General features: G+C 31.6%; 1 protein-coding gene across 2 annotated transcripts; it reads right to left on the reverse strand.

The window, feature by feature from the left end:
* Nucleotides 590-6,465, reverse strand: LOC109348977 (WD repeat-containing protein 55-like). Of its 2 annotated transcripts, XM_019589602.1 has the most exons (15): nt 6,261-6,464; nt 6,126-6,158; nt 5,926-5,990; nt 5,328-5,415; nt 5,156-5,228; nt 4,182-4,288; nt 3,105-3,147; nt 2,950-3,006; nt 2,690-2,766; nt 2,497-2,545; nt 2,356-2,402; nt 2,177-2,250; nt 1,867-1,922; nt 1,114-1,237; nt 590-1,014 (listed from the first exon to the last, which is right to left on the reverse strand). In XM_019589602.1, the coding sequence occupies exons 1-15, from the start codon at nt 6,353-6,355 to the stop codon at nt 944-946; spliced, it is 1,059 nt and encodes a 352-aa protein (XP_019445147.1). In that variant the 5' UTR covers nt 6,356-6,464; the 3' UTR covers nt 590-943. The 2 variants fall into 2 exon arrangements, with proteins under 2 accessions (XP_019445147.1, XP_019445148.1); XM_019589603.1 differs by lacking the exons at nt 590-1,014; nt 1,114-1,237; nt 1,867-1,922 and adding an exon at nt 1,993-2,105 and having other exon boundaries at nt 6,261-6,465.

The following is a 14,529-nucleotide window of genomic DNA, read 5'->3' on the forward strand; positions in this document are numbered from 1 at the left end:
TTGAGCAGTAGTGATGAGCTTGGTGTAATACATTCTTTTCAATACGGGTAAGAAGTGTAATCTAGTGATCCATATTTATTATTTAGTGTATTGAAAAGGATGTTTAACAACACATGTAGCGAAGTTGAACCAAGTCACTCTTGTAATCAATCTAACCAAGTCACTCTTGTAATCAATTTAAACATGTCGCTCTTGTAATCAATTTAAACAAGTCACTTTTGTAAGCACTTTTTATAAACAAGTCACTTTCTTTAATTTCATGTAAAATGTGATTGGTTTGGCAGTTATGGTATGTGTGGTGGTTGGAAGGTTTACAGGTTATAATGAACTAACGTATAATCCACAAATGTTTAATGATATGACTAATTTAATGCACCAAATGGGTATATGCAACAAGTTATCCGTAAGGAAAAGGTTTTTTCTGAAATGAGCTGCTGAATGAGTATATTTTCAACCTTCAGTTAAATAGCATTCAAATCATGCTCTTGTAGGAAATCATGCCCATGAAGTATCCCTAACCTTTTTTTGTTGCAAAACTAAATTGCTATAAGCATAATATTCAACACCCTCTAATTGAGACTTTGAGAGGTTATTCCGAGTTCATCATACTTCACATTTAATTACTCTAAAGTCTAAACGTGATCATATTCATCACCATAGTTCATTCCAAAAGTATCCAAGTCTTGACAATTACTTGATGTATATATTATATATGGGAAAAACACAATGTAGCAACATCACATATAGCAAAAAATTTGTATTGTTAAAATAACAATGATGCACCCAAAAATGCTGTCTTGGGGAGAGACGGTCCTCAATAGGGATCTACTTTCTGAAAGGGCTCTTGGGACTTGAAGATGATACTGAAAAGGAAATCCTGCTTGCAAGTGTTCTAATTGGTTATCCCATTTGAACAGGGTTGCATCTAATCATCTATAATCTCCTATAAATCTGCAAAGAAGTTGTTTGAACCACCCAAGGTGTGTCCATTACTTGCATGCTTGGTCTTGTTCACTGCAAAGGTAGCAACAAAAAATGAAATACATGATTATATAGCATATCATTTCTTCAAGGATTGGCAACCCGTAACATCTGCAGCTATATAAACCATACCTTTGTTAGACTTAGAATCAGCATCTACATCTACATCCATCTCATCATCGTCGCTGTCAATCTCTCCAGCTTCATTTCTTTGTGTGCTTTCGGAACCTGGCAGTATATTATCCAAGTCCCATAGCTGTTCAAAAGGAAAAATGACAGTTCAGAGATTAGATGACTGATTTATTAGTATGATTCTTAACAAAATACAGGCATACATATTCAGACACATGCAACAAATGGTTCACATTTTTATCAGTGACAGTGGGACACACGCCTTGAGGATTAATAAGCAACATTTGGAGCAAAATTGTACCAAACAGATCCAACCAATATGTTAAACATACATGTCCTAGTACTTTGCATTTAAAGGTCAGTGAACCATATGAAAATTGACTGATTTAGCTTCTCCAAGATGTATCATCTTACAGTGTGCTTTGGAAACAGCAAATTATAACAACTTATGCCAACACTCTAGCAAGACCCCTCGGTTGTAAATGTTCATCCAAATTAAGACATTATTTGAAAAAACGATCAAATATTCCTTCCAATTTGAGCACTTTGTCCAAATTACTTAATTCTACTCAAAATCCTAAGCACCACCTTTATACAACAATAAATTGCACAGCCCCAATAAATTGTCAAGAAAAGCATGGTAGCTCTATAATCATTACGATGAGTGTCATTTATATAAGCCAAAATTTAAATGGAGCAATTCAAGCAGATTCTATCAATTTTTGGAGGGAGATAATTGGGAGAGAGAAGTACCTTTAACATTTGATCATGAGCAATACTGCCAAGGAACTTTCTATCATGAGAGAATGCTGTTGGACCAAGAAAACTATAGGTCAAACTTGCAGCCAATAGAAGGAAAAAACATGAAAGCATACAATAGTGAGGGCTGTGATGCTGAAATAATCAACATCATAAATTGAGGCCAAAAATCACCTCAGCAGCAACTGAGCAAAGGACAAAAACATAACAAGTGCAGCATGAAGAGATTGAGACTGAAAACAAAAATTTCACCCTCAGGCATAAAAGTCACATGAAATATTGATGAGAGGAAGAGATACATTACCAAGACGCTCGACGGGATACTCGGAGTGTTCTGCAATTGGCTGGATGACTCTGTTGGGTAATATCCCAATCAGGCTGTACAAAGAACATATATTTGTAAATGGAACAAAGAACCAAAAACGTAAGTTGGAATATAATTCAAACAAAAGGGCCAATGCTCTCATACTGCAGAATACTTACTTAATAAGCCCATTCTCTGATCCAGTAATAATCCTATCCTCGTCAAGCTAAGATTAAAAATTTCAAAAGTTTGTTACATGAACTCAGTATGGTACAAATGCTTAATGATGCTGAAATAATCAAGTTATGTTATCCACTCACCTTCAACATTGTATCAATAGAGTTTGGTGAGAGATCAATGAATCGATCACTGGAAATTGAAGCCATTATTAAGCAAGAACGTTAGTAGAAGAGGTAGGACCCTAAACACTAAATAAAGAAAACATCTAAATATGCATCTTTATAAACAGAATCATTTCCATCATGTAATGGTGACATGTTCCACATCAAATACCTGCAGTCCTTGAAGCATCCCCATGAATATAATAATATAATACCGGTTTGTGATCCACAAACAACTTTCCTACCATTCTGATCACCCAAAAAAAAGTAACCATCAGCCTATGATATTTTAAAAGGACATGTGAATCATCACACTGTGCAACTAAACATAATCAAACTGTAACACTAGATAAGCTTTGAAGATCATATTAGTAAGAATGACGAGATGTGTGTCAAACCCAGTACATTGGTCAAATGGTCACTATAAGATACCTTCATTATAACAACAGACAATAGCTCATCTTCAGAAAATTCAGATTGAGCTTGGACCTGTCAAAAAAGCAGAAAAAGGTTATCAAATTCGAGTGCAACAAATAAAGAGTGTTTGATTTCCAAAATGAATCAGAAAATGTTGATGTACAACTTACTTTATTTCTTCTAAGATTGCAAACAGAAAGAGTCCCATCTCCACTTAACAATGAAAGGAATTCAAGGAAAAAAAGAAAGTCTGAATTGGTAAGCCACAGGAAGTAGAAATTGAAAAACGATTGATCATTCATAGAGAATATTTATCTGCTCACTAGGAGTACATACTAGTATACTACACATCCTACAAAGTTTACCAGATTCAAACAGAACAAAAAATGGCACTATATGACATTATTGCAAATATAAGTTCTTCAGAATACATACCAATTTGTTTTAATAATCTAGATAATGTCTCACTTTTCTCTTGTAAAATTTCCTTTTTCTATAAAGAGAACATACATATAAAACAAGGAAGAACAACCCTATCAAAATGTGAAAAAGGGTTTAGGTATTTGTCAACACCAATGTGTTTACTACATAGCCTGTAGGATATGAAAAGGGTGAGCCAATGCACAAGGCTCGGACCTGGTGGGGTGTGAGGAGAGTAAATGAACACATTCTTATATCACACCTGCCAGCGGAGAGGTTATTCCCAGGATTTAAATCTGTAAGGCTGTAACCTCTAGGTGACAAGGTAGCAAACTTACTGTTGCGTCTAGGCTCACCCTCTAGCTGGTGAGATATGGAAATAAGAGGAAAAGGTACAAAACTTAAAGCGTGATTAGGCTGTGCTTTAGCTCAATAGTTCCTGAAAACAAAACAACTAACACCTACCACCGCTGATTCTAGTGATAATCACTGTATTGTCAACGAAGATAAACAATTTTAGTAATGAAATCCTACCAGTAGAGGCTAAGGGATTGACCAAACTTCTCAAATAAAAATCAGACTAGACCAAGACTATAATTAGAAAACAGTTATTTCTACACTCGTTATTGTCAACACATAAACATTTTATTTTTGAAGAAGCCAATATGAATATAACTAGGGACACAAACAACAGGATTTAATAATTTTAAATTTACTGTCCACGTTATGGCATGCCTCTTCAGTCTTCACAAGAAATTTTAGAAAAAAATCTTCACAACTAGAACTTAGTCCCAAGTAGGGTAGAAGTTACTGAGTATGCATGCTACCTTGTTGCCAAAATTTTCATAGCATCAGATGCAAAAGTCATATCTGAAATGTAATCTTCATGGACATCGAAAGAATTGCTACAAGACCGTTGTCTGGTATCCCACACCTGCAAGGAGGATAAGCTAAATGAGAAGCAGCAACAAAACACTGATCCTGTGCTTAACTCTAAAAGGACAAATTTACAACCATCTACAGAACAACTACGGCGAAAGAGTAGCTTTATTGTAGACGGAACAGTTACTATAGAGGGGGATACAACAACAGTAAAAAATAAGAGTGAATACCCTTTTGGTCCTTCAAAATTTTTACGTGTACCAATTTGATCCCAAAAAATAAAAAATCCAAACTTGTAGCCAAAGGTCACGAATGAGTCAAAATAGTCTCTGTTAAGGTCATAAAAAATGCTAAAATAGACTAATTTGACTCACATTTGATATTTTTAGGAACCATTTTGGGGATTTTAAATTTTCAAGTATGAAATTGGCACACACAAAATTTGAGGGACCAAAATACGTATTTACTCAAAATAAAATAACTAAAATGATAAAAAGAGGGTGAGTGGCACAATATTAAAATAATCCATGTCAGAGATATGAGAATTCATTCTTCCACTAATATCATAGAACAGACTGGATATCTATGTTAAATATTAAGAGTTCCAACCAAAACAAATGCTAAGCATGGGAAATACAAACTTTTAGATTTCAAGATTAGGAAGAAAATGCAAAGAAAATGATAGAAAGTGTATGAAATCTGAGTGGGAGAAAATAGAATGACATGGTAGTTGTCATTAACTGATTAGACCCCAAATAGTTTCTGATATATGTACAAGGAACAAAATAGAACAGTCCAGATACCTAACTAAATAATTAACCTTCTGCTGGACCCAACTGTTAGGTTGACATGCTAGCTTTACACAAGTTGACGCAAACTAATACACTGCTACATACTCTAACAAAACCAAACATGTTACCTTAATACAACCTTCATCATCTCCCGAGGCAACAGTTGACTCGGTCAAGTTTATCAGTCTATTGACAGCAGCCCTGCATGACATACAAATCTTGAAGCAATGAGCATACCTATTATTATCATATGCAAGGTCAAATCATGAGAAATGTGCAAGTGAAAGTAAATCAACTCACTCATGGGCATTATCAAGACGTGCAATGGTAGATCCAGTTTCAACGTCGGTAGCCAGTATGGAGTGATCCGGAGAACCAGTCAAAAGCGCTAAAAAACAATCACAACAAGCATTCAAAGCCAAGTCATTTTAATGAAATCATTATGACTGGTTAGAGTTTAGTTAGTCTAGTTATAAGGCAGTTAGATTAGTTTGTTGAGTAACTGGGCTGGTTGCGAGTTGATTGCTCTCATTTGTTCCATGAAAGCCAGATCAGTATGTTGTACACTTGAACACCCTTTTACTAATTCAGTCAATTTTAGATTTCACTTCTCACTTTCTCTCAATTCTCTATGTGGCTCTTGCCATGTTTATTAACAATGATATAAAAGTAGATAAAAAAACAAGGATCCATCTGTTAAGTTAAAAAAGAGTCTGATTATGAAATATTATTAAAATAGTGATTATGAAAGTTTTTTTAGCTTCTGCTAAAAGAAAAACCAAACAAACATGTAAGTGTGAGAAGTTACTTTTTTTTACTTGAAAAAAGGTTTAGAAAAAAATAAATAAAAAGTTAAAGTGACACAGTAAAAATGTGCAAAATTCAGTGAGGACATTACCACGTCCACCATTGATGAATCGAACAGCCCTGCAGGACTCAGTGTGGGCATGAACTTCCAACAGCCTTAAAAACACAATAAAAAACAGTGATGAAACACCGAAAATTGTAAACAACATAAGAATTAAAAGTTAATGTATCAAATATTGAAGTATCCAACAAACAAATAATAAAAAGCAATAGTTTCAGAATTCATAATACCTAACGGGTACGCTATCAGCAGTATAACGATATCTGAAGGACACAAAAATTAGTTACAACTATTAGCTCAAATAATAAATAATTAAAAAATTGAATTGATAATTGATAAATATGAAAAATGGAGAATAAACTTACAGGTGAAGATCACCGTTAATTAATCCAGCAGCAACAAGGTTATCAGATGGATGAAAATCAATGTCAAATGCGAGTTTCTCTAAGTTTATCTCCATTCCTGTTTTGTTGTTTGTGAATTGAATTGAATCGAATTGGACGAGAGAATGTTAAAACCTCCTTAGCTCGTTCGAGTTGGCGGCTTCAGAAGCATGCTATTGCGCATAGAGGTTTAAGGCAATTGGAGCATACCTTTCTCATGAATGGGCTTAACAAGTAGTTGGGCCTCACGTCATTTTTCAACGGGCTCTTCAAGTTTATGGTATAACAAATGGTATCATTCGCATTCCCATACGAGAAACAAATTCATCTTTCTAATATCTTTCGATGATTGTCCCTCTCATTAATGAATATCGTGTTCACATGAATCAAAATTTTGATCTTATCTATAACCCTCTCATCAACCCCATGTTAATGGACTAGTGGAATTGGATACCAGTGTAACAAATACTTATTTTTGGACCCAACGTTTTAAATTTGTATGTCATTATTTTTGAAAAATCTCATAAACTCACCCATCCCTCCAAGATTCCAATAACTCCTAATGCAAAATACTTGTTTGTATAGTTTTTTCATGTTCATCATTAGAGAAGAAGCAAAAAAATTGGCTTTCCCACATGATTCGATTAGAATAGAAAAGTTTACATTTCAAGAGACACATTTTTAAATAATAGGTATATATATTGATATGATTTATTTTATATCTTTTTTTTGAAACTATAATTTACAAGTTACAATGGAAATATTTTAGAAAACCATTAATTGTTTTTTGTTTTATTAAGAAAGAAAAAGCAATATTATTTAAAATATTTAATGTGTCTCTCTTCTTCCTTTTTTGTGTGGTAAATTGTCTCTCTTTTAATTTACTAAAGATCTTGCATAACAAAAAGTTGGCAAAAAGGTTTTTTTTTCTTAAAAAGAGCTTGTGGTTGGTGTAAGGGTGGGCAGAAGGGAAAGAGTGATTGTTGGAGGGAGTAGGATTGAAGATAAGCTTAAGTTAGTCATTCACCTGATTTCACCAGATTATGATTAACTCTAAATATGGTTGGATTTCACTGAGTATAAGGTTGAGTTCGGTTAAAAAATTATACTCGGACAATATTTATGATTGTTAAGATACAAACATGACATAGTCTGACCGACCCATGTTCACTCATTCATCATATTTATATGTGTATTTGTTCAATTATGTATAGAATAATTACATATTTTTGTTTAAAAGTAACATTAACTCTCTAATTTTTTATAATATATATATCATGAACAATATATATCATTTTATATATCAAACTATATATTCATATACAATATTGAGACGACTTTATACATTTAAAAGAAATATATATTATATTTAATTAGGTTAGGATTAAGTTTAGATTCAAAAGTTAGACCGATGAACCTTTAGAGTTGGATTAGTTTCAGGTTTAAAAAATTAACCTGAGAAATATTTAGAATTTGATTAAGAAACAAATCTTTTCTTCTCATACTCCCTCCTAATTCCCACTGGGGAGTGTAGCCAACACCAATATAGAATTATATACGTTTTATAATTCCTCCCTTAAATGCTTATTGATACATTCCAAATTTACTTGCACTCCATATTTACTTTCTATTTTACCTATATTACATTCCATATACATGTTATGTCAATATTTAACAAATAGAGACTATATAGTAATCTTTTGTCTTTAAACTTGTCTTTAATCAATCACAATAAAACAAAAATTGATAAAATCATAAATATTTAATTTTTTTAACTAACATAATATAATATAATTGGTTTGGGACAAACTTTGAAATATGCTTGAAGACAGCACATCCTTGTCTATACAGATTTGGTTCAATGCATCCTATTAAAAACATTCCATAAACGTGCATATTGTAGATTGGATATTGGACCAAGTTTTCATTTTTTTTCAAGATAAGTTCTATCTCGTAGGGTATAAAAAGGACCAAATAACACTCATTTCATTCTCACTAAAACCCCATGAATAGATATCCTTTAGATTCAAAGGGTGAGACTGAAAACATGTTTCTCACACCACCCTCATCACCACCACCTTTTCCTTCTTTTGTTGAGAATACTTCTCTTCGGTACAATTATATCAAAGAAGAAAAACCACCTTCTCCAGATCCATATGGCATTGGTCTGGAAAATGGTAATAACTTTGTGCCCTTGCCCATCAACGTTTCATGTGATATTCCTTTACTCAATCTACACAAAATCTATTTCGACCTCTCATCACCACCACGCTCCGGTGAAGGCACTAGCTCTGCAGCTAGGGTCGCCACTGCTATGAATGGTGGTGCTGTTGTAAGAGCTCCGTTACAATCTTCCAAGAATACTGTGAGAAGAACAGCTTCTTCTGTAAATACTGGCATTGCTGCAACAATTATACATCAGCCTTTTCATTTTATGGAAATGGACAATGTGAGAGCAACGCCTATTGTTGTGCCTTCATCATGTCCTAACAACACCTATAGTGGTAATGTTGCAGTCACTGTAGCACCACCACCAGTGCCACAGATTGAACTTGAAGCTCCCCTCGTACCTTTCCCTTACCCCAATTCAAAACAAGGTAAGATATTTCTTGCCGTGTATTCATTTTCTTTTTCGGAAATGTCATATTTATAACTACTTTAGCTTGCCTACATGCAGTGTCGTGAAATATAAATTGAAAAGTGTAATTATTTATAGGATTTAATATGTATACATAAGTGTTTTTTATATGTCACCACATCATCTACTATTGATTTATAACCATTATTGACTCTTAACTCTCAAACAAAAGTAATAAAAATAAATGGTGTATCATATACTGGCAGTGTAAAAAACTTTGCACATATTTTAAACTTTTACCTATAATAATAAGCATAAGTATTTATGTTCAATAGTTAAAATTGATTAAATAAGAATAATTAACTTTTTTTATATTATTAGTGTATACATTCATTTGTCCAACTCTAATATATTTTGCATCTATATGCATTGATTTTTCAGTACAATTCTATCTCTTTTGTGGTCTAAAAGATTAATTATGTTATTAATTATTTTAAAGTATGGTATGGTGTTATAAGGAAAAGCATTGAAAATTTTAATTATTTTTAGCATATTAGGTATGGTTTTGTAAATCAAGAAAAACTGCAATCATATGGAATTAGGAATTAGTAGTTAGATTTTGTAAATCAAGAAAAACAATGCAATCATCTGAAATTAGGAATTAGTAGTTAGATATTGTAATTTTGTTACTATATTAATTTACATTTTCATCTTACATCATACTTATATTATCTTAAAAAAACTATCATTATCACCTATAATAAAAGTTATATACTATATTATATTATTTTAAATTTTAGTTTATATCAATATAACTGTCATTTATATGAATATTAATTTATAATAATAATTTTATTGAATTATAAAAATACAGATGATATGAATAAAGAATATAACATAATTTATTTTTTATAGATCTTACCATTTTACTTTTTTGAGCATGCAAATTTTATAGTTCTATATATCTAATTTACATATGAGGATATTTACTTTTTACATGAAGGTTGTAAAGCTTTACGAAACTTAAAACCTTTATTCAAAATGTTATATTGATATTAACCTCACAGATACTACTTATAAAAAAAAACCTTACAGATACTATGGTCAATTTTGTTTTTCAAAACTTCATCATTGTATAATATGACGGCTACATTCTATCCACATTAATATTTGGACACTAAATACACTTTGGTTTCTTTCTTATACGGCTTATGATATATTTACTACGCTATATTAATATCATCAGTCACTCACATATATCGATATTTATATTGATTGTAAATCATTGATAGAGAGAATTTATGGTATCCATATTCAAGATAAATAAATAAATTCAATGTTCTTCGATTTTACTATGTATACTCTCTTTTTTACCTAAATTTATATAATTAATTAATTTATCCCACGTATAATAGTATATGTTAAAGTCCTTGATTAATATACGAAGTACAATGCATCTTGGTTGCAAGAACTTGCTGTCAAATTTTCTGATGCACAATAAGATTTTACTTTAATGTTACAGGGGCAAGTCAGAGACCTTTTGAGGCATCCACGATCTTGGTGAAGCGAAATAAGGTGCTACTCCTTCTCCTTCTCCTTTAACATGTTTCCCATCGTTTTTTTATGTATTTTATGTTCTACTTATCAAGCATATGTTGTATGGTGGAAAACATTGTTGCATATATGATGACCTTTTTGTAAGTAATGGTGCAAATTTTAATCGAATACTTTTAAATTCGACCATCTACATGTGATTAATTTGTATAACTTGTGAATCATATCTGGTAACTGGATTAATGATGAACTAATGATATAATGTTGCAGTTATGCACTTGATGTTATCATATGACCTAGGATAACTTTGGTAGATATCTATGAATTTTTTGTTTGGTTTGGTGAAGGAAAATATGAGATCTTTAGATTTAGATACGGTAATGCAGATTTGGTTGGTTAAGTAATTAAACCTAGGGTTTGAAATAGCCATTTAAGGCCATGGAACAACTTTATTGTTAATAATTAACATGGATGCGTTCAGGTAATTTGTGATTAATTTGCTTAGAAATATAGCTATTGAAGCCATGACAAAATATCAGAGGGAGCTTATGATATAAGAGGTGGAAAGGAGAAAATAATAGGGGTTAATAGCTAGGAAGAAGGGTGTGAGATGAAGATACACAGAGAGAAGAGATATAGAAATACGCCATTGGTATTGTTATTTTTAATACAAAAATAAATGAGAAAAATGATGTATATAGTAAAAGTCTAACCGGATTTTATATTGTCACTATATCACCTAATATTCATGTATAATTATTATTGACTCTTCAATAAAAGTAATAGAAATGAATGGACGCGTACCCTCGTATATAGATATTACATTCTGAATTTCTGATTTGATTAACCAATAGCTGCAAGCTTAAATCATAAGTATTCATTGTCACTCATATTATTTTTTTAAAACTAACTATTACTGTGTCGTGCAACCATGCATCTAAGTTGATCATAGAAAACTACTAGCAGTCCTGTAAATAAGGCTTCCCATAGTATTGAATAGTACAGGAAATTTGCGGTTTATATTTGACAAAAAATAGAGCTAATTTAGATATTTCACGTTTATATATTTTGATACAAAGCATCCTTATCCTTTCATATAGAGCATTAAATCTCACAAATTATATATTTATTTTGCAGAATATAGTAAGGAAATTAGTGAAATTCGCTCAAAAGCAAGGGTTTTTGATCTTAGGAGCGGCCGGTATTGTATCATTCGTTGAACTTTTTAATGATGAAGACGCACCAGTGGCAAAGACTACTCTGCATGTTTGTCTCTTCATCTTTTTCTTTGAATAGAGTATTTGTTTTCGCTCATTATTTAGCCATAACTCTTCTTTAGCTTTCAAGATTATATATTTGTTGTGATCATTCTTTTCTTCTGAATATCATACATATATTCAACATGTATATTTTCTCATTCACATTTCCTTGAATCAATATATGGTGAAATATGTAACATGCATTTTATGTTGTTCTATTGCCTATATTTATTTTGAATATAGGAGAGGTAAAATACTTCATTCTTATTATGTTTTTAATGATAAAAATATTATTTTATTATACTTGAAAAGATAAATATAATATTATATTTTTTTTTTAGTTTTTTAAAGACTTGTCTGTCCTTTAATAGAGATGATTCATACTCATTTATTTTTCCTTCTGATTCACCATCACTTATGAATTAGGGACATTCTGCAAAAATATATTTAGAGTATAATATTTATATATTGTGAATGTAAATATTTATACACATTTATTATATCATATACCACACATTTATATCATATTTTTTGTAAAGTTGATGATTATAAAAATAAATAATAGATGATAATTATATATGACTCATATATTATTGGTGCATTTTTTTTTCCTAGTATATATTTAAGTATACTTTCAAAAGTTAACTACACTGAAATGTTACATCCCTTACATATTTTCCTCAATATTCATAACTTGTTTTTTTTCTTTGTGTGAATTTTATCTTAGTCTTAGTACTTTAACTCCTCCCAAGAAAAAGCGATTGTTGGTATAAATAATGTTATAAATTTTAAATAATAAAAAATAGTGGCTTTTGAATTTGTTTGGAGGCATCACATGATGGAGTAACACATAATCTCTTAAAGGGTTATACCCATTCATTTTCATATGTCAAAAGATTAAACCATTAATTTAATTTTATACTTTTTGACTAATAAAAAATAAAAAGATATATAAAGTAATATACATCTTATAATAGAAGATGGGTTGAATTTGATTATCCCATATCTAATAACATGCTAGATTTGAGTTAATGGCTAACACGTGCTCTACTGCATGCAGGGGACATTTGAGATTATCTTACTGGATGGCTGTATTATAATCCCCAAAAATAATAGTAGCAAGAGGGAATTCAGTTGGTTAACTATTTTAATGGCTGGAAAGGATTCTAGGATTAAAGGAGGACCTGTAAAGCGCTTAGTTGCTGGATCCAATGTTGAGGTTTTTATTTTTCGATCCTTTTTCTGTATAATCATCCTTATAGAGCATAGTATACATATATCTCTATGGTTATGCATGGTATTTTAAATATTTGATAATGATTTCGACCTACAGAATTATATTCCTAATGATTTTGAGGTATTAAGTTCATCTAAGTTCTCATATCGCCCCTAAATGTTCTTTATGTTTAACTCAAATAGTATCTTATTCGGTGTTGTTGTTTTTCATTGCTTAAATTTCCAAATGAACATGAATGTTATATATGAAACCTTGCAGATTGTAGTGGCCCCAGTGAGTGCATTTGCTGCAGAATCCATGGCAAGACAACAATACTTGAGAAGACCAGAGCTTGCCCATTTCCCAAACCATAGGGACAGAGAATGGTTGACAAAGGAAATAGTGAATCACATCCATAAGGCAACGTTGAAGGAGCTCAATAATCTTGCATAAACTTGGAACACCTGAGTTGAGTGCACACTAAATTGATCGCCATACATTAATTGATTTTAATGTTGTGATTGGTCTATGCACACTACTAAACTTGAGTGTAGTAAGTTTATGCAAGAATTTATCTATGTTGCTGATGTGGCATGGTGACTAGACCATGGCTGGACACATTGGATACTGGGGATTTTAATTTATCTTGGATATTCTGGATTTTACTTTTGTTTCATAATTTTATGGTTTGCTTTCATTGCCCTTTAATATATTATATATGATGTATGAAAATATATATTCTCATGTGTTTTTAATATGGTAATCTTTTGATTAGATGATACTAATCTATCTCTATGGATTGTGAAATGTAAAAGCAAGTGAGAAAAATTCATTAGGGTAAAAATAATAGACTTCAAGGAATCAGTGATAAATACATGCTATTCATATGCAGTGTGATCAAAGGTTATATATACATATGTTGCAGTTAATATGCACCAAAAAACAGAAATACAGAAAGAATCTAAGTTATGAGGGTATGTGAATTATGAATGTGTAGAAATGATTCAAATGAATGAGTGGATGAGAATAGTGGTGATAGTTTAGAGCATCTAAATTCAGAACAATATTTTCATTTTTATTTAGATCTCACATATTATTTCATAATTTATTACAACTCCTCATAAAAATTTCAAATCAGTTAGTACTCAATAATTATAATTTATTATAACACTCAACAACCATTATGCATGCTCTTACTAAATAGGCCAGGTGGATAAAGGAGGTAGGAGGTGAGGGGGTGACATGTACATGGGCTTCTCCTGAAGGTGAGGGGACAGGTAATGGCACCAGCACGTGAGGCTGAATGTGATATCAGCCTTATGGATCATGGGAGGACGACTATGATGAATTCAACAGAGAGAGAAAAATAGGATTATTAATTATTATAGTGATTCATTTGTCATTTGAGCCTCTGAGTTATGGCCGAAGACTGAAGCGTCCAGTACTTTCGAATGTTAGGTTATAATGAATTTGAAGATTTATAATTTTAAATTTATATCATTAGATTTTTTTTTAAAACATGTCTCACCATCTATCTCATCTACTTAATACTCCAATGATCCTATTCCTATAAGTCTATCACATGAACATGGACCCACTTTATCTCTCTCATGGTAACAATAATATTTATATGATGATGTTTCT

Source organism: Lupinus angustifolius, chromosome LG06 (assembly GCF_001865875.1).
Source record: "Lupinus angustifolius cultivar Tanjil chromosome LG06, LupAngTanjil_v1.0, whole genome shotgun sequence".
NCBI lineage: Eukaryota > Viridiplantae > Streptophyta > Magnoliopsida > Fabales > Fabaceae > Lupinus > Lupinus angustifolius.